We start from the raw sequence: 25,015 nt of genomic DNA, 5'->3' as shown, positions 1-25,015 counted from the left end.
CCAACATAACTTGGGACACTGAACAGGCATCAATGACAGATTGGCTCGATTGGACAGATTTCAGATCTAACAGATTTGGGGCGAGGAGGGTCGAGGGGCAGCGTAGAGGTAGCCTTGTGTCTCATCGTCAACTACTGTGGAAACAGTCAAACTTTTAGTCTTGTCGTGAAGGCCAAAAGTCTTGCATCGCAGGAATCATTGCAGTACAATGACAGGACTTCATTTGCTGATGCTGGATCACACAGTTTAACTACTTCTACTTATTTTATTTAAATCTGTTCACGTAGTCGTTACTTTAAAGCAGATGTGCACCAGTGTGGCAGCAAAAACAGTGAACTGAAGAGTAAAGTGCCTTCATTTACTCAGAGGCCCAAAACGTTTGGGAGGAGGAGCATCTTTGACCTTTTTTTGTTGCTGTTACTTCACTAATGGATGGGTGAATGAATGGATTATGGACACAGTTAACACAGGAGTCTTGGGCGGTTCTACGTAAGCTCTGGTCCTGCGGGAGTCACGACAGTCACACGATACCCTGCACGTCACAAGTCAGGATTAACACCTGCAAACATTTTGTCTGATGACGGAACAACATAAAACGGACAGTAGGCCGGACAAGATACTAACCGTTGTGCGATTGTAAGGCAAGTACATGGAGGTTGGATCTACCAGGGGTTTCCATTCAGGCTGATTTTACTGCAGAGACCCTGTAGGAGGAACCGTGTGTGCTTGTTTTGTAGGTGTCTCGACGTGTGTGGGGGAGGGGGAGGTACTCGGCGCTCTCTCAGGTGTCGACAGGGCAGAAGACGGCTAATGGGGTTAATGCTGCTGATTTGTCCCAGCAAGCCAGCCACATTGTGAGCCCAACGCGTCGGATCAGGAGGGAATGTGCCGAAGTAAAGCATGCAAACCTCTCACGCGACTGTGGACGAGCTCGAGTCGAGGCCCTCCCGAGTCCCGTCTTTCTCCTCCGCGGTTTGACTGAGCCCTCGCTGTTTGGGTGACATTCTGATTTCTGTTCGCAGAGACCCCAGTGGGACCATCAGACTGGACCCTGGAGGACAAGGACCCGGGCCCCGTCTCGTGGGTCGGCGAGACTTCATCGGCCAGTCAGAGACTCGGAGGTAAAATACTACACCGGCCGTCATATGAAATGTGTTCTTGAAAATATGTAGTAGATACCGTTAACAAAATACAAATATTCTATTATACATCAGATGTACAAGAATAACGCATTTGCTGAGCTCACAAAGCCACCTGTCCACTGCGTTATATGTTCTCTTTCGTTAAACACTACAAGAAAGTGGACGACACTCCGAGAAATTATTTTACAGCGCCGAGTCTTTGCAATAGTTTCTTCCCTTTGGAGAGCAGTCCCTTTTTCTTTTTGGAGGAGTACATGTCCAGTGGGGCCCTGATGGGACTGCCGGGCCCCACGGTGGCAGGGCCGGAGCCGGGGATGTGTGGACGCACTGTGGGGGAGGCAGCTCTTCTGGGCGGAGCCGATTTTTCCAATGGAACCTAATGGGAGACCCGTAAGGGACAGTTGAGGGTGTTAAAAAGCCAGCCGTCTGTCACACCTCAGTCACTACTCCCCTCCTTCTCTTTTTAAGTCCTTTCTGTCTCAGCAGGGCCACCATAGCTCTGAAGTCTACCTCCCTGGATGTTGTCCTGTCCCTCCACCCCCTCCCCCTCTGTCAGGTACAAACAGTTTCTTTTTCCTTCTTCTATGAATAAGCTACAACAGCACAGCATTTAAGCATCGACTAACTTCCACATCAACGTAAAGTGACAACATTTCCCAACAGTGAATTTCACAGGTAGGGCAGTTTCTCTCACATAAACAGATACATTTGCATTTTGGGACAAGTGGGACATATTTATATCACATTCACTTTCCTTCCTCTTAAATATATATATATATATATATATATAGATATAGATATTTACTGATACAACTGGGTTACAGAGAAACTACTAGTCACTATTCCTTTTCTGTAATCATGAGCTAAAAGGCTCCTTTGAATTGCACTTTGGGAAGACGGATGGTTTGACTTTATATACAGCAAGTGTGAATTTACAATATCAAAATCATTCTGCTGCCTTTTATTTAACTGAGTTTAAAGTCAGACTGTGTAACTTTTGAGGGAACAAAACATTGTTCCACTTCCAAGTAAATCCAAGGAAAATGTGTCAACAGCGAACAGGAATCGCTGAGCATTGTGGGTCGCAGGATGGCGTACGAGCCGCTTCATCTGCCGCCGCTCGCTGGCCCTGTCAGCTGTTCATCAGAAATGTGTGACGTAGAGAGAAGAGAAGCTCTCCACAGGCAGTTAATGATGGACGCTAACTGAATGCTAACAAAATGTCAGCTAACCCTGTTGGTCTCCATGTAGCTAACAAAATGAAACTGAATAGTCCACAGTTGTGTCTGTATACTGTGACATTTTAATGTTCTTATTCTGTGTGTAGTGTTTACCTACAGTGAACAGCCAGCAGGTGGCGCTCTTACCTCTGGCTGACACTATCTCGTTAGATGACGGTTTGCAAATGACGGCGGTCGAAGGTATCCGCCCAAAAAATGTCCGTAGTGGTGAAGAAAAATCCTCCTCGTGTAGCTGACCAAAAAAAGCCATCTAATAAATAATAAATATGGCAACTTCTGATCAACGCTTAATTTCAGGCCAGTTGGTTAACAGCTTACACTCAGCCACACCCACTTCCTGTTTAAGCCCCGCCCACTCTGAGTGCAGACAAACAGAAGACGAGCCAACGTCACGGCCTTTCAGGGTGGTCGTCATGGTGCCACCTTGTGCCACAGACGTTCCTCTAATCTGAAAGTGAATCGGTTTTCTGACTCAGCACTTTAACTACTGTTCAAATTCCCCTTAGCATTTTTGCTAAATACAGCTAGCAGCGGTTAGCGATCTAACGTCTGCTCAGCAAAGGTTGGACTATTGCCGAGTGCTCTTTTGTCTGTAACGAACCAAAGTTAATCAAAGCCTGAGATGAACCGAAACTGCCGTATTATTTATTAGAGAATCATCTACAAAACAGCATCAGATCAGTTGTCCCAATGAATAAAGTTCACAGTAAGGATTTTCCTCCATCACAAGTTCAAGTATTGACACATTTTAGCTGATATGATGTACAGTTTCTGTGCTGTATAATCTTAACACAGTCTCACTTTAAATATCAGCTGGCAGCCGAGTTTATCTTGGTTCACAGCATTAGCCCTGATTTGAAAACCAAAATGGAGTGTTTTTATATTTTGTGAATATGTTTGTTACTTGCATATAAGGAAAATGGTTCCAAATTTGGCTCAAGCAAAAATCCAACGTACATTTTAACAAAAGGAAAAAAAAGCTTATGCTTTTCTTTGGGTTTTTGCATAGGATTTTGTGTTTTGTTCGAAGGCTGCGCTGACAGTCGACTAAATGTTGGTACCATTAATTTGAGCTGAATTTAGTGAGAATTGACGGCCTTTTAGCTTCCCATGAGTTACAGCAGGAGACTTATTGCAGGAGACGGACATTATCATGTACAACACTCAGAGAAACAACTGAAGATACCATACTTTCTTGTCTAATGCATTGGCGAGGGTTACAACCTCCTACCAACAGACAGTACTGAGTGTTTTGGTGACACAAAAACTACCTAAAGGAATGTCATAAAGTACACGAGTTGCATACCAGAAACTAAGGGTACCCATGTCATCTGCATTAGACGAGGGGAGCGTAATCTTGGTATCCTCAGTTGCTCACTTACGTGACGGAAACAGAGCCTTTAAGGTGTGAAATGAACACTCTTCTTCTGTTTTGCCAAGCGGGTGAGGAAAAGAAATAAAAAAAAAAAATATGGTGATGGCATTTCAATAGTTTGTACTATGACAATGGCAAATTAGAACACAGGCAAAGAAACATCTGATGACAACTATTAATATTTCAACAATTGCATTATTTGTTAAACACAAAAATAACATCACATATTTACATTTAGTAAATAATTACTTCTGAAATTATCCTCTGATGGCAACATAGGCTAAGTGACCTCTGCGTGCTACTTTACAAGAAAGCAATGTACAAAACAAGGCGTTCAGGAGCAGATACAAAAGTCGTACTACACTAGACTTAATCTTGATATAAAATGTTCAGGTATTCATGCATCTGGACTATAGGACATGCTGAGCTACAGACTACATAGTTCATCTTTCAGTACAACAAAACTATTTACTCTATTAGAAATTATTGGAGATCAACCACAGAATATATTCATAAAGCATCTTTGTTAGAACGCTAAGTATGCATGTGCAAAAAAGTGTTAATGTTTTTCCAGACATGACCGAACGAGTAAAAAGTCCCCACGCGTCCCACCACCCCTCCGTTTTGGCCAATGAGAATGCTTTATGAATACAGTATATTCATGTATTGTACAACGCAGAACCCTCCCCCCTTCACAGCAGTAAACATGAAAAATAAAAGTACCTCTGTCAAGTATTAGTCTTAAAGTTTTATTTTTTCATAAAGGTCTTAGACATCTATTTATTTACAGTGTAATTGCTCCAAAGTCAGAAATCCCATTGTACTTCAATGAGGCGCACACACACGCACACACACACACACACGCACAGACGCGAAACTAAAGGGGATAATAGAGGGAACTGAAAAGAGTAAATGGATGACACAGGGCTAGTACTGCGAAGGAGCATGTACCCTTTTGGTCTTTATCCGTGCTGGAGTGTCCTGGGCGTAACGAGATGGTGAGTCGGTGAGAAAAACCTCGACATCATCAGGCACTTCTTCTAGAAAGTTGGAGGGAACGAGTCCCTTGTGTCCGTTGAGCTCGCCCTGCGGAGGACACGACTGCAGTGAGACTCTGCCGTACTTACGGCCACATTCTCACTTCAGTTTGGTTTTCAAGCTTACTTTGGTTACTTTGTTTGTGTCATTTTCACCTGGCAGACGGTTCTTAATGCTACACAACAGTCACGAAGCTCCGCGGCGCTGAAGGCGTAACTCAGAGCGGCAGCCAATTCACCGTTACGTTGAGAACAAAACTTAGCGGCACATTTGGAAACATTTGGAACCAGGAAAAGAAGGAAGTGATGAAGCGTTGACTTACGTAGTAAAAGCCGTCTTCATCTATTTCGCCAAAAACTGTGATGACGTCACCGGCACAGAAAGTCAGTTCGGCCTGTCGGGGGGAACAAACACATTCGTTTCTCACGTTGTTCACAGCAGTTCAGAGGGCTGAAAACTGTCCAATACATCAAATCTACTGAGGTGTGATGAGTTTGAAATGCTGTGCTTCCTTCTCCAAATCAACGTGATGCATCTTAAACACGAGTGTCAATTCAGTCTCGGCAGACGGACTGTTGCGACTGGAAATGCATCACATGTTGGAACTTTGAAGACAGGATTGCAACACACCGAGCACATCTGTCCTACGGGACTCACAAACCAAACCAAGTGCACGTACGGGTCGACACACAGACCAAACCGAGGAGGGCAGATGCTGGCTCAGGCAGTGCATGAGGGGCTGTGTTCACGACCCACCGAGGACAGAGGGGCCGTGGCCCGTCATCTGAAGCCCGCCTCCTCGTTTGAACGCCAACAAACGGGGGAGAGGGGCGGGGGGGCAGGGGGGGAGGAAACACACACAGAGCAGACAGTAGCGTACCCTCCTCACCCTCACTCACCTCCTCATTCAGTCTGCTGCCCTCATACTGTGTCGGTGGCAGTGCCAATAGAAAGGTGAGAGTAAGTGAACGGGGGGAGGGGGCGAAATAATAATGTAATAATAATGATAATTAAAAATAAACAGCACGGGAAAGTAATTCAGTCTTCTAGCTTCTAGCTTCATTTAACCTCAAACGTGAGCACATACTGCTCTGAACTGCACTTAAAGGAAGAGCTGATCATCGTCGAGAAGGTGGACGCCACTCGTACATCTGTGTGTCCAATGTGAAGCTACAGCTCGCCTGGCTGCGTCTGAAGGCGACCAGATCTGCCTACCAGCACCTCTAAAGCTCACTACTCAAAGCTGAATCTCCAACAAAAACTGAACATTGATTCCCAATCCACTCACTGGGCGCTTTACAGATTTAACAGAAGAAACTGAGTGTATCAGCTTAAATAGTGAGCTATGCTGCGTTGCCATGGCTTCGTTAAGGTTACCACCGTCATATCTGTCCATTTGGTATAAAGTTAGTTAGCTACGCTTAGCATCAAGACTGGAAGTGACGGAAACATTTTTATACAGATTAAACAAATGAAGAGTAACATGTTCACTCGTGGCCTTTAGAGGAGCTTCCCGGGTATAAAATCACGTGGATGTTCTGAATGGCTTCCACGCTGTGCCGAGATGCCGCTGGCCAAACGGCTAACTTCCAGTTTACCCCTCCACTAAGTTAAATGTGGATAAAATGGTACAATTTGGAATTCCATCCATCAGTGGAAAAGTGTTTTTGGGCATCAGATGAGGTTGTAATTACATGATTTGGCCACTGGGCTCGGTTTCTCCATGCCTGAAGACTTTGTGCTAAGCTAACTGTCTGCAGCTTCATTTTCAACAGACAGATGCAAAAGTGGTACCAGTCTTCTCATTTAACTCAGCAACAGAGCGTAACAGCATTAATTCCCAAAATGTCAAAACTGTTCACATTCTGAATTCGCTCCACGTGAATTATCTTCATCTCATATGTTGTGCTTTGACTGCTATGCTTTTGTCAAACATGATGGAGGTGACAGAACGATAAAGACACAGTGAAGAGCTGGAGCCATGTGAAGACAGTACCTCTACATCAACGTTAGGGGAGCTCTCTCGGGGGTCGTAGTCGTACAGAGCCACCATTCTCCGTGTTGACATCGGATGTTGACGGCCGCTCCGCCTGTTCCTCTCTGTGGAGAGGAAGATAAAACACCAATCAGTGGGAATAATGTAAGAACTTCACCAAAGGATGTGATGACCAGTGACGATACAGAACAGCTTTGCAAGCCAAACAATCTTTGCAATCTGATCATCTGGCATGCAAGGCAAACTACTCCTGTGTTTCAGTTGGGAAAAGCTTAGTGACAGCAAATCTAGTGGAGGTTAGCTAAAAAGCACTTCACAGATGAACAAGGATGATGAGAAGTGAAAAACAGATGGAGCAGAGTGGAGAAGAGCATCTCACTGGACACAGACCTCTCTTGGACTTTCTGGACCTGCGATTTATTGAGCGGCCATCTTTGAAACGATCACAGTTCACTTTACGGGAAAGCAGAGAAACATAATTAAGTGGGGGAGAGTGGTGGGAAGGAGAAACGTGTCAGTGGAAGACAGTTCAGCAGAGCTTTCAGTTGTCCTGATGCACAGAGGGTGAAGACCGAAGCTGAGGGGGATGTCTCACCTAACTTCTCCACAGGAGTGTTGAGAGGCAGGAAACCCTGTTTGAGGAGCTGGTCCATCATATCGTCGTCCTCCGTTTGGATCTCAGAGACCATGTTGCAGGGGATCAGACCCACTCGGTCTCGGATCTCTGCCCTGTAGAAGCCATCCGTGTCCTTATTCCCAAACACCTAAAAGGAACGACAAAGCGTGAGGGGAAAGCGAACTGGACGGACACCAGAAAACCTGCCCCTGTGATTAGCAAGAACTATTTTTAAGTCTACAGGCACAAATCTTGCTCAAGTTTTGTCGCTTGTTTTTAAGTTAAATGCGAAACCTTGATGATCTGGCCCTCCTTGAACGGCAGCTCCTCGTCAGCAGCATCAGGGTTGGGCGACATGGACATGGGGTCGTAGTCAAACAGAGCCACAAACACGCGGGTCAGCTCCTCCGGCTCTGATTCGTCATAGTAATCCAGGGAGCGCCGTCCCCGCCCGTGCCTGCGCCCGCCATAGCCGTCTGAAACATAGAGGAGGCCTCTGCTGCTACTACCAGCCTTATACAGCCACGCTGGCTGTAGAGGCAATGAGAGCAGAAGATGTCTCTCTGTTAGAGCTGACAGGGGAGAGGGCGATGAGATGCATGTGTGAAAAAAGAGCCAGAGATCCAATCAGATAGTTTTGCTTTAAATCTCTTCCACTTTCCAAACGATACTCCTTAAAAGCAAAGGATGCTTTTACAATAAAGGCTCGTAGCGCAGCAGGGTTCTTCGTTCACACATCTCTGCTCGCTGGCGTGACAGTCACTAAACAACACAGTACAACACAGCACAGACAGGAAACACGTCAGGCAGTTGTTGGCGGTGCAAGGGAAACTGAATGGCTGTGCACACCAGGAGGACACAAGTTAACACTGCACTATTGTTCATTGCTGTTTCACTGCCTTATCTCACAGAGGCTGATTGACATGCATGCTTTCCCGGGATTGGACGTGATGAGGGCAGCATTCCCACATCAAATGCACGTGTGTACGGTCATGCATTTAGGCCAGAGACAATGTGCAGCGAAAGAGGGGCAAAACACGCACGTTCCCAAGGGAGATAACACATCAAATGCCCCAGCAGTTCCTGGCAACGCAGATATCAGGGACAGTGAGGGGGGAAGGGATGAACCTGATATCGGCTCCCCATGCTTCTCATGGATCACCATGTTAAATGTTTCAATGGCAGATCAGATTGTAAGGCTGAAGAATGGCTCGGAGTCACTGCAACCAATACCAACTAAGCAACTGAAATTTTGGAAGATGCTGAAAATGTGTAAAACGTGTTTGACTCTGATGGCAGCCGAGTTAATGAATGCAACTGAGCGATACCAACAACCAGCACCAACTCATCCAGTACAGTATCTTCTCACTGTGTTGGGTCATGCAAAATTAAAAGATCCGAGCTACTGGCTCATGAATGCGGGAGGAGAAGGCAAAGGGGAGGTGGCGGAGGAGCTGAGGAGGAGGAGGAGGGCTCAGTTGCGGTGGGGTGGGAGCCTAGATATGGAGGGTGAATGGGAAGAGTGGGTGAGTTGGGGGTTTCTTGGGATTGAAGGCGTAGGAGTTAGGAGTACAAACAGGGGAAGGGATTTTCATTCTCCAGCAACGGGAAAAAGTGGCCAGTCTTGTCTTCCCCCGTCAGCTTTATTCAGCTAAGCTAATCTAAAAGCAGCTGACTGTCCAGCACAGACCACTATGATATCATGTGTTCAAGAACGATCCTTTGCCTTTTCTGACCTTGTCAAGGTGAATTGTCATCTTGGAGAGAAGCTGCGCCACATACCATATTGATCCTCTGAGGACATAGATCGCCATATCCTGCGCCGAGCTACACTGCCATAGTAAACATCCTCCTTGACGGGTGAGAGGTTCCCCTCACTCCCCTCACTGTTACTGTCCATGGTGATCTCTACAGAAGACACCAATCACAGCGTTACGGTCAGAGATCCCCCGCACACACACTCTGTCCTACCCCATGGCCCATTCACTCATGCTGAGACAGTAGGATGATGAGGTTGCCCTGAGGTGGGTGGGGGAGGAGGGGGTGTACAAGGCAACAGGTTTCACTCTGGAGTCACTGGGTGTAAAACAGCAATGCTTGCACTGTTGCGGGAAGGTCAAATTGGGAGGTCATGGAAACATTTCAACCCACAGTAAACATCAGAGGTGTATCTGGGACAACTTTCCTGCAAAACTGCGTGTGAACATTTGGCAATTCCAGCTTGTGAGGATGGGCAGCTACACAAAATAAACTTCTACGTGTTTTTTGTTCAGCTCTATGGGAGAGATGTACAGCTCGGCTCACACTGGGTAAAGGAAACACATGGTATAAACAGCACAAACATCAGTGGCCCTGCAGGTGGGGATGAGGCGTCTCCTCATGTGGTGACCTCACTAACCAATGGACGGGATGGGCCGCTGCTGAGGGGGGGTGCCGATGTGAACCAGCCTCCTCCCTGAGTGGTCGAGACGATCAGCGCTTCCGTGCGACGGTGAGTTCCCAATGATCTTTAGAGTAAAAGAGACAACAAGTGAGAGGTCAGAAATACAAACAGCCCGCAGTTGGAAGATGCACTTAAAAATCATTTAAAAAGAATCCCACAATCCTGTTAAGACAACTAAAAAAACAAAAACAAAACATAAGAGCAAATGATGTGGCTTCCATTTGTCCTTAGGGAGGCAAAATAATAGTAACAGAAAAATCCATAAAACAATAAAGAAACCCAACAAACCATCAAAACAAGTAAATCAAATCAACCCCAACACAACAACATGGACTGGGGGGTTCAGGAAGGGTCAGATGTTTCGTTAAAGACCATTTGTTTGGTTTGTTTTGTTCTGTGCATGTCAGCTCCTTGATGAGAAAAGAAAGCAGATGGCAGCACAAACGACAGAAATGATGAGTTGAGAATAGAGAGAAAGAGTGGATGAGAAGAAAAAGAGTAAAAGTGGAGGGTGGAGTGTGATAAAGATGTGGTCAGATGAACAAAGCCATTACGGCTTCAGCCTCGGGCTTTGTATTACAACAATCAAAACAAGTAATGAGAAAATTTATGATGAGCAAGAGGGTTTTTTTTTTTTATTTTGCTGGAACAAGAGAAAGAAACGAGCAGGAGGTGTCGTGTTTGGGTTGAAGGCGAAATGAAACACTGCAGGCTGCAAACGTTTCGATTCTGGCCTTATTTAGCACATGAAGCAATGAGAGCCAGGAGATGCCGAAATAAAGCTCAGAGCACATGGTGGAGCTGCAGCCCTGCATGGAGAGCAACAAAAGAAGCCGGCAGCTGGCAGAGAAAAGGCGGGGGAAGACGGGAGCAGCACGTCCCCATGCACTGCACAGAGACTGTCCTTTAAGTGGAACCTTTCCCCTCAAAGACATGAGAAGTCAAAACTTCGTTAAATGGCCTTTAGGTAATTGAAAGCGTTACTTGAAAATCCACCTGACATTCTGAGTACAAGCAAAGTAATTCACACAAAAATAAAACATCAAACCAGACCAACCATGAACATGTGTCACAAAATGAAAAAAATAAAATGGCAAATAAAGAGGGGGGAGGGGGTAATCACAAAGAAAAAAAGACAACATCAAGAAAACAGAATGGTTGCGGCTTGCTGATGGAAAGTACAGCAGAAAGTCTGAATCACACACCAGCGGCTGGTCCCGGTTCAGCCTGGACAAAGACTGGGCCCTAGCCTCCCTGTGGGGGCTGTAATAGACCCTGTCCAGCTCGTTCAGCCTGCCTTCGCTCAGGGCCCCGTCCCTGGAGTAGTTTCGAGGCCCGGCCTCCCGACCAGGCCCAAAGTGGTCCCTGTTCCTAAAGTCACCCGTGTGTACCGACTTGGCTACAGTCACTGGGGTATCAGAAAAGTCCTCCTCCACGCTGCACTGGCGAGTCAGAGTTCTTTTACGGCCCATGGCCAGTGCACGCCTTTCTACCGGGCCTTCACAGTGGATGATGTGCACGGGGCCCCTCATGGGGCTCCCATGAGTGTAGAACCCTCGATGACTTCGGCCTAGAGATCCTTCTTCCTCACTGCCACAGTCCAACCCACTGTCGGGACTCTTGGTGTTCTGGCGGTTGGGTCGTCCCAGGCTGCGGTCGTCTGGGTTGTAGCAGTAGCGGCTGTCTGTGAAGCGAGGGGAGGAGCGCTGACGCTGCAGGCGGGAGTTTTTGCTGGGGGTACGATGGTTGTGCATGTGGGTGTCCTGGGGGTACATCCTCCGCTGAGTGTGCGGCGTTCCCGGTCGTCCGCCGTCTTCGAAGCACAAACGCTGGCCCATGCCGTCCACGCCGTCCAACTCTTCCTCTGCTACCTCGGGGATGCTGTGGAGACGCTTGCTGCGGAGCGACTTCTGCTTCACCACCTCCCTCTGGAGGTCCCAGCAGTCTCTTTCCTCAGCTAAGTCCTGACGTTTGTAATACGCCTTCGGTTGTGAGCGGGCGGCAAAGTCCCACAATGTCACAGTTCGGTTAGTCAGTTGAATTCAAAAGGTTCAGTTTAGATTTTTGTGTGTGTGTGTGTGTGTGGGGGGGGGTCGGAAAGTTTTTCGATGGTTTTAGAACAGGCAGGAAACAACACAGTGTGTGAATAGAACAAATGGGGAGGGAAGACAAAATAAAGACAGAATTAGTTATTTGTGGCAATGTAGTAAGACATGCAGTCTCATTCCGTGAGAAGAAAATGGCATGCTCTGAACAGGAATCTGTGATGGCTCAAATATGGAGCAACAACTGAGAAAACCGAGCGTGGGCGCGGAGGTTACATGTGGAAAAGGGAATTTCGCTTGTGAGAAATTAGAAATATCCAAACAGAAAAGGAGGTGAGAGGCTCGGTTAGTGCCACGGGTGAGGGATAAATGAAAACACTGATGTGGATGGAATTAATAAATCTAAAAGAAAAAGCCAAAAATGAACAACGTGAAGCTGAGTGAGTAGAAGAGTCAGCAGCTGATGACATACTGCATGGGGACGCTTCTTTAGAAACAATTTCAAATGTAGTCAAACATACACAACTTTAGCCTATGTGCTCACACAAGACAACAGCAGTTGGACCTTAACTGTTCCCTTAACAACATCTAATTTAATTGTTTTACAACATTACATATTTTATAATAATTCTTACAGAGATATAAGGGCGGTGGATAATGTGCAACAGTGATTTACAAATAGATGGCGATGACAAAAAGGAGATGCGGCATTGGTCTATTTAAAGAGTAAATACACCAATGAATTACCCCTCATTAACACCACATACTGAACAGGGAACTGGACAAAAACAGGGATAACCTGCAGTGACTTCACTTGGATAAAGAGGACCAATCAGCCACTGCAGTGCCTCTCACTCTCATTACATGATGCCTTTTTATCATGATGGCAGACTGGCCTTCATCCCCACTGAAATGAAGACAAGATCGTGTACTTCGACCATAAAAAAATCAAACATTAGGACATGACAGACATAAACAAAAGTGAATATTTCCATTTAAGTACTCACTTAAATGAGATTCCCTTATGCACTTCATATGCCATGACCCTTTAATACAGTGTGGTATATTACAATCTGCACTTAAACATCACCTTCTAACCTTTTTTGCACTCCTTCACTGCAGTATTATAAGAGCATCAAAATGCAATGCAAGCCATAATCATAACAATAATAATAAAAAAAAAACATTTTGAGTTTACGGCCTTCCTCTCTTGCATGCTGTACAGTTATGTATACGCAGCCATTCCCATGAGCTCAGCCTTGAATGAATAAAGCGGTGCTGGAGGGGGCGGGTGGAAGAGGAGCAAGGCTGATTCGGCAAGGCAGGGGAGCTCAGCCAGGCAAAGCCACGACGGGCCTGGTCGTAGAGCCTGTGAGAGAGAGCAGGTACCTCTGCAGACCCTCCCTAAACCTCTGTACACCCCCTCCCCCCGGCTACTACCACCTGAAGGTGTGCAGCATGTACCTTTAGAGTGTTGTGAGAGTTGATACTGCGCCTGCGGCCCTCCTCCAGTTGCATCTCAGAGTAAAGATCTTCCTCGTCCTCCTCCATGATGTCGGACAGGTCAGAACCCCGGCTGCTCTCTGTGTGGTACTCCTCACTGTGGCTGTAGTGGTGATGATGGTGCTAAGGGAAAACCAGACGGGGAGAAAGCTGGAAAGAAGCTGTGTCCAAAAAGTGTCCAAAAGTCACATTCATATCTCTGGGTACAAATACAAATACGCATCGAGAAGACATCTGAGGGGAGGTGATTTGATTGGCTTTTGTTTGCATTCGCCTCTATGTAAATAAATGAGTCCATTCTCTTCCTAGGAACAGGTGATGCACACTCACTGATTGGCTGAGCACAGCTTCTTCTTTTTTTCTGTCAAGTACCTGTCTGCCCAACTCTGAGCCTCTGAGGAATTCGTCCACCGAGGCTCCTCTCCTCCTCGCATGAGGAGAGTCGTAGCCATCCTCCTCCTCGTCAGAGTTGAGCGGCTGCAAGGCGTTGCCTCGCTCACTAAAGATGTTCCTTTTCTCAACCTGATGAGAGAAATGTTAGACATTTAGACTGAAAAAAGGAGCCAAATAATGCGGTGTAATGTTCCGATTTTTTCTTGGACCGAATGAAACAAACTGGGTGAGATATTTACTGTACAGTTCTCACCTTTTACCAATATAGTTTCATATTAACTTGAAACCAGTCAACAGAGCAAGCAGATTTCCAGAAACAAGTGAAAGTATTTTGTCATCCTGTCAGAAGTTTCCAATAGCACAAATTTTCAACAAATATTGAAAATTGCTAAATTATCATTACTAAACTATGACACTGTCTTGTGATTCAACATCTGCTCACCCGGTTGCCCTCGGCAAACACTCTCTGGGCAGCTTCCCTGGCCATGGCCTTGGCGATGGTGTTGGGGATAGGGACTCCCTGAGGCTGCGGCAGGATCCTCTGAGGGGAGGGCGATCGCCGTGGCTGGAAGTGCGGAGGCTCCAGGTTGGGTCCACGCATGGGAGGCAGTGGAGAGGGGGATCGCTCCCAGGGCTGGGCTGATCGCAGGCCCACCTCATGCTCTTTGGTTTCTGGCTCTCTGGCACTTACTAAGGGTTTGGACTTGGGCATGGGGTGGCGCTGGAAGTGAGGCTGGGATGAGGGATGGGGAGGTTGATGGTGGGCAGGCTGCGAATGCGGCTGTGCGTGGGGCAACGTGTGGGGCTGGGGTCGAGGCAGAGGTTGCACCTGGGGCTGAGGGTGATTTGGGGGGTACGTGGACGGGTAAGGAGGATGGGTTTGTGAGTGTACTGGATGGGACTGCGGGTGGGGGACAGGGTGGGGAGGCGCAGTGGTTCGGTGCGAGAGGCGTGGAGAGCCCAAGAGAGTGTGCGGGATGACGGCCACGGGCGAGTCCTGGGACTCTCCTTGTGTTGATAACGTCCTTACAATGACTTCCCTGGCCTCCAGACACTGAATCCTGTTCAAGTCCACGGTCACATAGTCTGCTGTGGGGTATAAGACCTCTGCTATCTGCATTCACAAAGGAACCAGAGAGTCCTTACCAAAGGGCGATTTGGAATGTCACAATACAAAAGTACTTCCTCTGTGACCCTACAGGACTCCCTAAAAACCCGGGTGTTGTGCACCTGATGTGCGTTCTCTTTGGATCGCACTGATTCAAGCCGCAGGAGACCTTGCGACTAACTGTAACAGGAAACAGAGATGATTTGTTGTGATCGGTGCTATTGTGTTCTGTGTGAAACCAAAAGTCTACACTGACATGATCTTTTCAAAGTTAAATGAAAAGTAAGCAAAGCCTCACACGGGACATGAACCCAGATCTTGTGGCTCCTAATCCTGTGTTTGATCAGTTCATCCAGCACAATTTGCTGCTTTATTTTGGATTTTTCCCACCTTTATGCACTTCTTCCACGACCACCCAAATGGTGTTAAAACACAAACTCTCACTTTCACGTAGATATGTGTGAAACGTGCCAAAGCTGCTGCAAAGCCACACCCATCCAGGTGAAGTTTTTAGGGAGTCCTGTAATCCTAACATTTCTATGCGCATTTTTAACTAAAACATAAAATTCCTAAAAAACAAAACACACATCATAACATTTGCACATGTTGAAGTATGTTTAAATATCACTAATAACTCACTTCAGACCTGTTGGAAAATGATCACTACATTTTTAATGTCCGCACAGCATGCAGATTTATATACTGAAACATCATCAACTGTGGAGGGACCGTCATAGTGACGCAGCAACAAAGAGCCTGTTACAGCCCTCCTTTTAAATCTTTAAAGCATTATATCATTCCTCCAGCAGGTGGCAACAGAGCACCACTCTCAGAAGTCACCACAGAGGAAGACAGAGGCTGCCTTTCTGAAGGACTGTATTGTAAGACATAAAAAGAAGCGCTGTTTCGACATCTGGTACCTTCTGTCCCTTTGTGCACACGGCATAGCCAATCACGCTGGCCCCGTTGGAGGTTCCTGAAGATGTCAGCGGCGGCGGCTTCCATCTGACCTGCAGGACCCCGGGCGTCTGACCGCACTGGACCTGCACCTCCTGGGGAGGGAGAGGGGGCCCTGGGGAGCACAACACGCACAAAACAGACTCCTCAACAGTGGGTGCACCAATTCTGCCTCGCTGATGGATAAAAAGAAGGTGCTGACCCCGGTACACTGGACTTCTCTCAGCCAGCAACCATTTCACAGTGTAGATATTTTCACTCTAGGGGAACTCTATTATATGTCTCAATCTAAAGCTAGTGTAAGTAGCCAAACCTCGAGGTTGTGCCACAAACTGGCACAAAAACATAATGTTTAAATTCTGAATTATTGTAAAAGAATTTTTAACTTAGACTGCCAGCATTCAGCCATCAGGGAGTGTACGGCTATATCCTGCTGACAATATTCTATGGAGCATGAAATAAACACAGTTTGCTATTTCCACTACGTCTGAGTGCTGCCTGCATGCTAAACAACACACCCATCTGTGCAGGGCCGCTGTTCCCCTGCAGTCACACAGCGAGCAGATGCAGTCAGCAGTGTCTCCGAGCTGCAATGTGCAGCTGTTGGTGTGTCCGAGAATCTACATCAGCGTAGTCTCAATCACATTTCTACGCCGACTGTCAGCAGACGACACACGCAGTGTGGAATGGCGGCGGCGGCCGTTTGTAGGTTTCATTTCCTTAAACTGTGGCTGTCATAAACAAGCTCCTCTGAGGAGTCAAGTGGGTGCTTAAATCAATATTTCAGCAGAGCCACTTTCATTAAGACTGGACACAAACAGCAGATTTCCTGGCAGGGTACTGAAGTTTACATCCATGTCTGTCCAGACTCATGAAATCTATACAGTGAAGAGTCTGCAGGAATTTAATAAAAGGTGCATTTTGGTAAAATTATAGTTCACTATACTGACATGTATGATTCCAGTGAATAATTGTCTGTGAGAAACATGATGTCTTCAGAGACTGTTTTTACACAGGACTGACAGAAACCTTCATCGCCTGGTGCACAACAACAACCACCTGAACCTCAGCACCACCAAACCTGTGAACTTGTGGTGGACTACAAAGCTTCACATCTGGACGTTACTGCAGAGAAGCTACAGACTCTGAAACATGGAGGCTCCTGATCTCTACAGTCAGCACAGTTTGAAGGTGGACACCTGAGATCAGAGTCACCAGTTCAGTCTGTGAGCACATGTGAAACCTGGTCCCAGTGTGCCGTCCAGTTCCTCAGTTCTGCTGCTGGATGATGGACAGAAAACATCAGGTGGCCTTTGATTTGCGGAAAGAAAATCACTTCATCATTTTAATCTGTTAAATGTTAGTGTGAGATTTGATCAGTTTTAGTGCATGAAGTCGTTTGTGTCAAATTTGCAGAAAGAAGAAAAGAAGACTTCCTGAGATATCACGTCCACGACAACAGGACGGATGGACGGACAAACTGAAAAAACGCCTCCGGCTCTCGCCAGCGAGGACACAAAGTGAAAATGTATGACTCAGAACTAATGAAGTTGCTCGTCTTGAAGACCACGTGGTGAGTGTGAAAGCCTCCAGATGCTTCTGTCTTCTTTATCGACAACAGTCGTCCACCACCGACACTGAGACTGTTTCAGACGCCTCTAATTAACATGTTCAATAGATAGATCATTTAATGAACTCACAGCATGTTGGCTCGTCAGCTGCCAGCAGAAAATGTCAATTTGAGTTTCAGCCTCTCTTTCTCTCTGTGTCCTCCTTTATTCCCATCCTTTTTTCTTTTCCTTTCTGAGCATCATAATCTCTCTCTCTCTCTCTCTCTCTGGTTTGCTTTTAATTTTATGCTTCTGTCTTATCCTGGTATCTTAACAATGGAAGTTTTGTTCTCCTTTCCACATGATATAAAAACCGACAACACGACGCGTGTGCACCCACAACTGACTGACTACGTTGCAGTGCAGTGTAGCTGGCTTTGGAGAGGATCACTCTTATTACAGTCTCACTTTCACGAATTGAGACAGTCGAGCTATGAGACCTGAGTTAGTGCTGGCAGCGGCGAAGCATCCCCGAGCCTCATGGGAAAAAAAAAATCCCACAGATCTACACTCACTATTTACACTAATTTGGCTCCAAGATACTCTAGTTTGCACTGCTATGAAGGTTCGTTCATGTTTCTTATCACAGTAGCACACACACACACACACAAATCCTTGAGGGCGAGCTAAAAGTGGCTGGGGAAAATGAAAGTGGCTGAGATGTTTGTCAGGTTTATAAAAGCATGTGGCTGAGTAAATAAATAAGATTGCTGTGTTGGATATAAATTATCAGAATATGAGGCTACAAGACCAGCAATCAGAATGAGTGTAGTCAGATTACATTCTTGTTGTAATGAGTTCAATAAATTCCTTACTTAGTTGTGTTTTCATGTAAGCAATCTGTCACTTTTAGCATATTACTGTATTTTCTTTCTTCTGTTATCCTTAATTGAATTAATTTGTTGAAACATGATGGACCGTAGGCCACACAGGGTTTGTTGTTTTCACAGAGACGAATGCAGTGCCCAGTGTACTGTGTAAAAACATTTCCTTTCTCGAGGTTGGTTCATTTATTAGGCTGCCGCTCAAACACATCCTCCAGCTGAAACTACATCACAGGCATTTTCATTTTTGCTAATGCAGAAGTACTCTGAGTTACTTTTCTCAGTAGGCAACTTTATAACACAACAAGTTACTTTTTAATGCCTGTCATCTTGTAACGTGAATGAAACACTGCGCCTTTTACCATAAATACATCTTTTACACAAAACTTACACCAACAAAGCTAAGACTTTGGTTCAGTCTGAGCGCCCTTATCAACCTTATTTCCAGCCACAGTTGACGAAGCTGGTTGTCGAGGAGCTAAAGAGTCAGATATTTTCCTCAGGTTTAACAGAAAGCTTAAAGGAGCTAAAAAGAGACTGAAAGTTGGACTTTTTGGTAACATTGTTCAATAATGCCAGTGGTATCCAAGAGATCGGAGTAAGACTAAGGCCAGACAGGACAACACGTGAACTATGATAATGCTAACATGCAGATGTTAAAGTGATGTTAACCATGTTCACCATCCAGTGTGATGGCTTAGCATTTGCTAATTAGCAGTAAAGAAGAAATGGATGGAGGCTGACCTGCTGGCTGAGTGCAGAACTCCACAGAGATTTCCCTCTTCTCCCTTTGATCCATGGGAAGCTGCCAAGGCACCTGATGCGGCTGCGCCACAACCTTCACCTTGTAAACCGTCATGGGCTTCAAGTTGAAGAATTTGTACTTGTAGCCCCCTGCCTTGACCATGTCGTACTCTGCGCCATTGAGGAAGATGGTGTGACTGTAGTTGCTGTTGCTGGGCATCCACGAGAGCTCAGCGGAGCCCTGCGTGATGCTGTCCACCCGCAGGTAGTAAGGTGCTACCACCACGTCCTTCCCCACCAGCATAGTGCATCGCAGCTCGTCTGACGGGCCGCGCTCAGTGATGCTCTGCACAGAAATGCGGTAGGTGTTGGTGGCCAGATTGAGCTTTTCAATAAGAGACTTTGTCCTGCCCCCGTAGGGGACACTCATGCGTAACTCCTTATCCACCAAGACATTGTATCCGCTGATGGAGCCCCAGCCAGGTGGGACCACGGGAGGATCCCAGCCAATAATCACACTCTTGGCAAGTTGTTTAATCAGGTTGATGCGGCGGGGATAAGGCACAATGTCTTCACCGACTTCGTCAATGCTGACATCCAAGGTTCCCGTCCCGTTGCTGGAGGAGCCCAGGAGGTCCATGCCCAAGCTGCTGGTGCTTAGACAGTCTAGCTTACTGTCAGACAGCAGGCTGCTTATGCCTGTTCCTGTGCCGACCCCCAGTCTCTGAGGCCCCAGGCTACTGTGGTTGAGGTAGCCAGGTTCTTTAGCTACTGTGTCCCTGTGTTGGACAGAGGGTGTCCCCTCATCTTGCACAAAATCCACAAAATTAGATGGGACGAGTCCCCGCTGTCCATCCAGCAGCTCTCCTGAGGAACAAAAAGGAGATGTTTTATATTGTGGTTATGTTAAGCAGTGTTAATATTAAGCAGCACCAAAGCAGGTTAAACCTTCGTAAAAGCCGTCCTCGTCCATCGTCCCGTACACATAGAGGTACTTCCCTGCCACCAGGGGGAGCTCTGCCTCAGGATGCTCATTAGGCCCGTCATAAGGATTGTAACTACATCAAGAAACAGAAATGAACAATTCAACTATCAACAGTTACTCTCCACCAGTGTTTCCTTAATGTCAAACACTCCAATTCTGTATGTGAAAGAGAAAAAGATTTCTGCTGCTTTGAAAATATGAAATTTGTTTCCATTTTTGATTTATTTGTTTCTTACAAACATGAGGGAGCCGAGGACAGTGTGGGCTGAAAGCTTTGGCTCGGTTTCATGTATTTGTGCTCTGAGGATTCCAATTATTTTTTGTGCTGACAGGTAATTTTCTTCAGAGATGGAAACACTGAATCATCTTTAAGACCACAGCATGAAGCTGAATGAGAGAAAACAAATAATCTCAGCAAGGTTTGTCCATGACTTGTCTCCACTGAGCAGCCAATTCAGTCTACTGTAAAGAGGTATGTTAAAGGGTTTCTGGCCACCTCTCGTTAATTGTTCAGCTGTTTCCTTGATGGAAACAGGAACTGTTTAATTCCAGCAGGAGGTCGTGATTTCTGTCTGTGTTCAGTGTCTCTAACTAAACAAGACAACAGTATGTGGGTACGTAATCGTGTATATGTACCTGTAACGAGCAACGCACAGACGGACCTTCCCTGTGAACCTCGGTTTGGACCTGGTAGTTGTGCTGAGCTCTTTGTCCATCTAGAGACAGCAAAGAAGAAGAAGCAAAAAACTAATGTTATTGTTTGAAAGTGTTTCCAAATATTTAGATGTTCAGAAATGTTCAGCATGCAGAAGTAAAACCAGCTGTGTGGATTTTCTCTTCAGCCCAAACACATTACTTAGATTAAAGTGTGCTGTCTGTACTGGAGGATGACAAAAGCATGAGCGAGAGGTTACACATCTAAAACTGGTGAACCTGCCTCATGTTGTCGAGGAAACGTTTACCTAACAACAGGATCTCATTTGCCTAAACAGGAAGCAACACGCTGACATTTACGGTGCTTTAGATTGTGTTGCCATCTGCACCTTGAAGCTCATTTTGTCTAAAGATATTATGCAAGGTGGAAATGAGGAATGTGCACTAAATCAAAAAGCCATTCGGGATACAAAGAGACAGCATCAGATACCTCAGACAGGAAAGCCCGAGCTGGGCTGCGGGCTCGACTGCGACTGAGGAATGTTGGCTTGACGGAGAGGAGCTCCGGCTTGTCTCCACTGATCTGCAGCGGTCGAATGAACTCGGATATCAAAGATCTGCTGGTTGGAGCCTCATCGCCTGTGGAACAAACAGACCTTCTCGCATCAGATCCTCACACCACAACAGGACTGGTAAGTCAAGCCTGTGCCAAACGAGTTCATTGACTTAAACGTCCATTTCAGAGACAGAAAAGAGAAATCAGTAACTTAGCATTTTAACATTCTACAATGGTACTGGCTATAACTGCAGGTACAGCTGATTGAAGACATTAACCTGCACTATGACGTGATTTGCTCAGTCTCCTCTTAAATCCCCCCAAATCAAAAACACATAATTTTGCTGTTTAGCCATGTGGATTGTTTTAGTGTGACCTGCAGAGGTTTAGAGATATCAGCTGCAGAGATGTCTGCCTTCTCTAGAATATGATGGAACTAAACGGCACTTCAGCTCTGGTGTTCAAAGGAAAAAAAAAAAAAGAAGAATTCAACATTAATGTCTCCTTCCAGAAACTGTGACCTGTTCACTAAAGATAACCCTTGTTATGAGCAGGTTTATGTGGGAACTATTTTCTTTCTGTATCACTGCACAGAAGGACATGTGCATCGACAAGTGCACGAGGGGCTGATGCTGGTGACGGGGCGGGATGTAAGCGTTAATGGTGTCCTCCTTGGCTGAGCTGTAACATTATCTCACACCAAAGCAGTCTCGATGGATAAACAGCACTACAGGTGAGAGGATTGTTTATTCTGGGGTGAAGTGTCCCTTTAAGTAAATGCCATTAATACATTTTTGCTGAGCAGGTGCCTCACAGTACTCGTATTATTCTGTTTCCAATAATTTCTTAAAAAAACTATGAAGCTACTGGAAGTGAACTGAATGTTACATACGACAGTAATCAGTGAAGCGTTTGTGTGTTTGCAAAAACAAGTCAAAATCCAACAGGGAACCAGTTTAGCCAGCTGGAGCCTATTGCTCACTATGATTGATTATTTCATCAACAGTTTGTGTTTACTGCAGCTTAAGTCTGAAGCCTCTCAGACTTCTAATTTCAACTGCGACTGTTTCGCCTCGCTGTGAGGGAGCTGACTCCTCTTCTAATATGTACACTGTGGAATTACTGCCAGCAGCTCTCACATGGCAGACATGACACGTTAATTCAATTGCACAGCACTTTAGTAAGAGTGGCCTACATCAAGCAAAATTCATTTGGTGACCTCTTATTTATCGACTATCGTCATAAGTGAGACTTCAGTCACTTGAAAATATGACAATAAGTAAATAGTTTTCTTTGCTTCGATACTCATATAAGAACCATGAGGAAAAAACCAAAACACTTAGCACCACTAAGATCCTACCTTTTCCTATGGGGGCAGCCAGTCCATTAAGGAGCTGCGACAGGGATTTGTTGGGTGAGCCAGGAGATTCACATAAAGTCAAGGGTTCAGTGCTGAGGATATCAAACTTCCCAGCCTGGAGCCGGAACTTCTCCAGCTCTTTTGACAGGAGGTTGAACTGCTCACTCTGAGTCCGACATTTTTCCTCCAGCTCGCGAACTTTGGCCTGATGATGGTGAGGAAGGAGAGTCATCGAGAGACCGACAGACCGAGGGAAAGAGAGAGAGAGAGAGAGAGAGACAGCCAGAGAGACAGACAGGCAGGGACAGGGTGGAAAACAAAGGAAAACAAACAAACAAAAAAAAAAATAAGGATACCACAGGATGCAGCACCAAACGCTTTGCACACAGAAAGTACACACAGACTGTGTGTAGAGTAGCTACGTATACGATGATATACGTCTACTGTCACACAAATAAAACATGGAATGAGATTTACAGCAGACATGTGGATCAGTCATTACAAAGAAAAACTTCTTGAAATGACTTCTTAACTACCAGTGCAGGGTACGAATCACATGCACAACTACAGTTATACAACTGAAAACAAGGAAGCCTCTCGCTTCGAGACATTATGCACACCCAGATTTCTTTATATTGTCATGTAAACCTTTGAAAAGACCAAAACCAACAGTCATTTAATTGTACTAACAAGTATCATCTGTGCAGCCAAAGTGTACTCCAAAACAACACATCAACAAGCCACAGTGTTGCACCATGTTGTAGTTAAGTCAGGCCCACACACTGCAGACTACCCTGCTGCTGTAAATACCCACTAAAACTCTAAACAGTCCCCAGTCTGCGTATTGCTTCCTATGTGAGAATCAGAGGGCCCAGCTGTTTTTGGAAACTAGTTTGCCTTTGTTTTTTGTTTCTTTTTTTTTACAATTGAAAATATGTACTTGTGACCATACAAAATGTCTTGAAGGTACGATATCCAAAGACTGCCCACCTGTCCAAGCTCAAAACAAACATGAGGCAGCACATCACCTGAGTAACTGCTAACTGCTGCTCACTATACTTCTTGCTGTAGCTAACTTTGGATGGAGCTACTAGTCACTGTTAGCTCTCTGCCAGCTCCCCAAAACTGAAGCCAAAACATCTGGACTGCCCCCTGGTGGCTGGCTGCAGTACAGTTCAGTAGTTATGTAGGCTTTTTTTTAAAAAAAACTCACAGCTGGTTAACATCTGCAAGCTGAAACTACGAGTAGGCGTCAGACAGTCACCTTTGAAGGTACAGTGCTATAACAGACATGATGGGCCAGGGCTAGCTTGTTAGCATGCTAACTTCATGAACGGCCTCTGTTACACAATACACAAATGTCTCTGACAGACCATCAGCACTTCAAATTAGTTCATTTTTGGAATGTTTTTAATTAAAGTTATTTCATACATCTTACAGGTTGCACCATTAAAGATTTACACCCTCATCAGGACTGAATGGAGCCACATACATGCAAGTAAGTAACTATTGTTGGTAGTGGTCTTTTCATGGCATTGATGACAATAACAAAACTATAAGAATAAACACCAATCAGATACTTTAAGAGCGGAAACTTCATTGCACAAACTACCACTGATAAACTGCACGTAACTGTTGGGCAGGTGTAATGGAAATTCCAGGTGCTGAAGCATGATTTTCTTAAATTTGAATGGCAGATCATCAATAATCACTAATCACTAGTTTCAAACTGTCAAAAGTGTGAACCAGAGACGCTCTGGAGGTCACTGCAGCTGCCATGGAATTGTATTAGCACTGCCCAACGCACAGCGACGCCGCTGCTGCTACAGCACAGTCCGTCCTGTCACGAGTCCGTGTCATGCAGACAGGTTGTCGCTGGATATAACATGCTGTTAGCAGACTGACGGCGAAGGAAGGCCTGCATTTGTGAAACAGAATCAGTAATTAAGAGGCACTGGCACCATACAGTTCTGCAGCTGTATGACAAGTAGGCAGCTTTTGAAACACATGCTTGATAACATACATGCAATTCTGCGAAGGAAAAGGATCACATTCACCAGTGTTTGGCAATGTGATCCTTTGATAACAATACAGAAACTAGTATCTGCTATATGCATCAATATATAGATATAACAAATCTAAGAAAAACTGAGCATTTAGCTCTAAAATATTTACAATACATAAAGACTTTTATTGTATAATTTAATGGATTTTCTGCATTCACTCATTGCAGTCTGATGTTTTTCTTTTTTGCTCACATCTAAACACACTTTTAATGTGTTGATGAGCTTTGATTACATGGAATTGAGGTCAGTCAGCGAGGCCCCAGACATCGTGTTCATCTGAAGTCCATCCATATTCTGAAACCTGACTTCATGGGATGCATCTTTTCATCAATTGTTTAGCGAGTGCAGCTGAATATTTC

At 45.5% G+C, this 25,015-nt stretch overlaps 1 protein-coding gene and 1 long non-coding RNA gene across 13 annotated transcripts in view; one reads left to right on the top strand and one right to left on the bottom strand.

The window, feature by feature from the left end:
- The first annotated feature begins 1,516 nt into the window (after positions 1-1,516).
- Positions 1,517-24,542, top strand: LOC124057980. The gene is made up of 8 exons (XR_006843186.1): positions 1,517-1,698; positions 15,849-16,063; positions 16,388-16,771; positions 16,874-17,163; positions 17,274-17,430; positions 20,353-20,492; positions 20,863-21,963; positions 24,031-24,542. It is a non-coding gene; the product is annotated as an uncharacterized LOC124057980 (long non-coding RNA).
- rimbp2b (RIMS binding protein 2b) overlaps positions 2,520-25,015 on the bottom strand; it is a 73,495-nt gene continuing 50,999 nt past the window's right edge. For 6 of the 12 annotated variants that reach the window (XM_046386736.1, XM_046386738.1, XM_046386740.1 and 3 more), the window contains 17 exons: positions 22,591-22,795; positions 21,165-21,313; positions 20,657-20,736; positions 19,984-20,093; positions 19,036-19,902; positions 15,821-15,972; positions 14,235-14,906; positions 13,772-13,921; positions 13,361-13,522; positions 9,807-9,915; positions 9,191-9,316; positions 7,703-7,884; positions 7,388-7,556; positions 7,183-7,245; positions 6,793-6,896; positions 5,119-5,190; positions 2,520-4,844 (listed from right to left, as the gene is read on the bottom strand). In XM_046386736.1, the coding sequence (XP_046242692.1) occupies positions 4,686-4,844; positions 5,119-5,190; positions 6,793-6,896; positions 7,183-7,245; positions 7,388-7,556; positions 7,703-7,884; positions 9,191-9,316; positions 9,807-9,915; positions 13,361-13,522; positions 13,772-13,921; positions 14,235-14,906; positions 15,821-15,972; positions 19,036-19,902; positions 19,984-20,093; positions 20,657-20,736; positions 21,165-21,313; positions 22,591-22,795 (3,531 nt within the window). In that variant the 3' untranslated portion in view covers positions 2,520-4,685. Of the gene's footprint in view, positions 4,845-5,118; positions 5,191-6,792; positions 6,897-7,182; positions 7,246-7,387; positions 7,557-7,702; positions 7,940-9,190; positions 9,317-9,806; positions 9,916-13,360; positions 13,523-13,771; positions 13,922-14,234; positions 14,907-15,820; positions 15,973-19,035; positions 19,903-19,983; positions 20,094-20,656; positions 20,737-21,164; positions 21,314-22,590; positions 22,796-25,015 lie in introns of those variants that run through there. The other 6 variants (XM_046386743.1, XM_046386748.1, XM_046386739.1 and 3 more) reach the window with 5 other exon arrangements.

Source organism: Scatophagus argus, chromosome 4, assembly GCF_020382885.2.
Source record: "Scatophagus argus isolate fScaArg1 chromosome 4, fScaArg1.pri, whole genome shotgun sequence".
NCBI classification, from domain to species: Eukaryota; Metazoa; Chordata; class Actinopteri; family Scatophagidae; genus Scatophagus; species Scatophagus argus.
The sequence above is the reverse complement of the archived record's forward strand: the minus strand, read 5'-3'. Positions and strand labels throughout refer to the sequence as shown.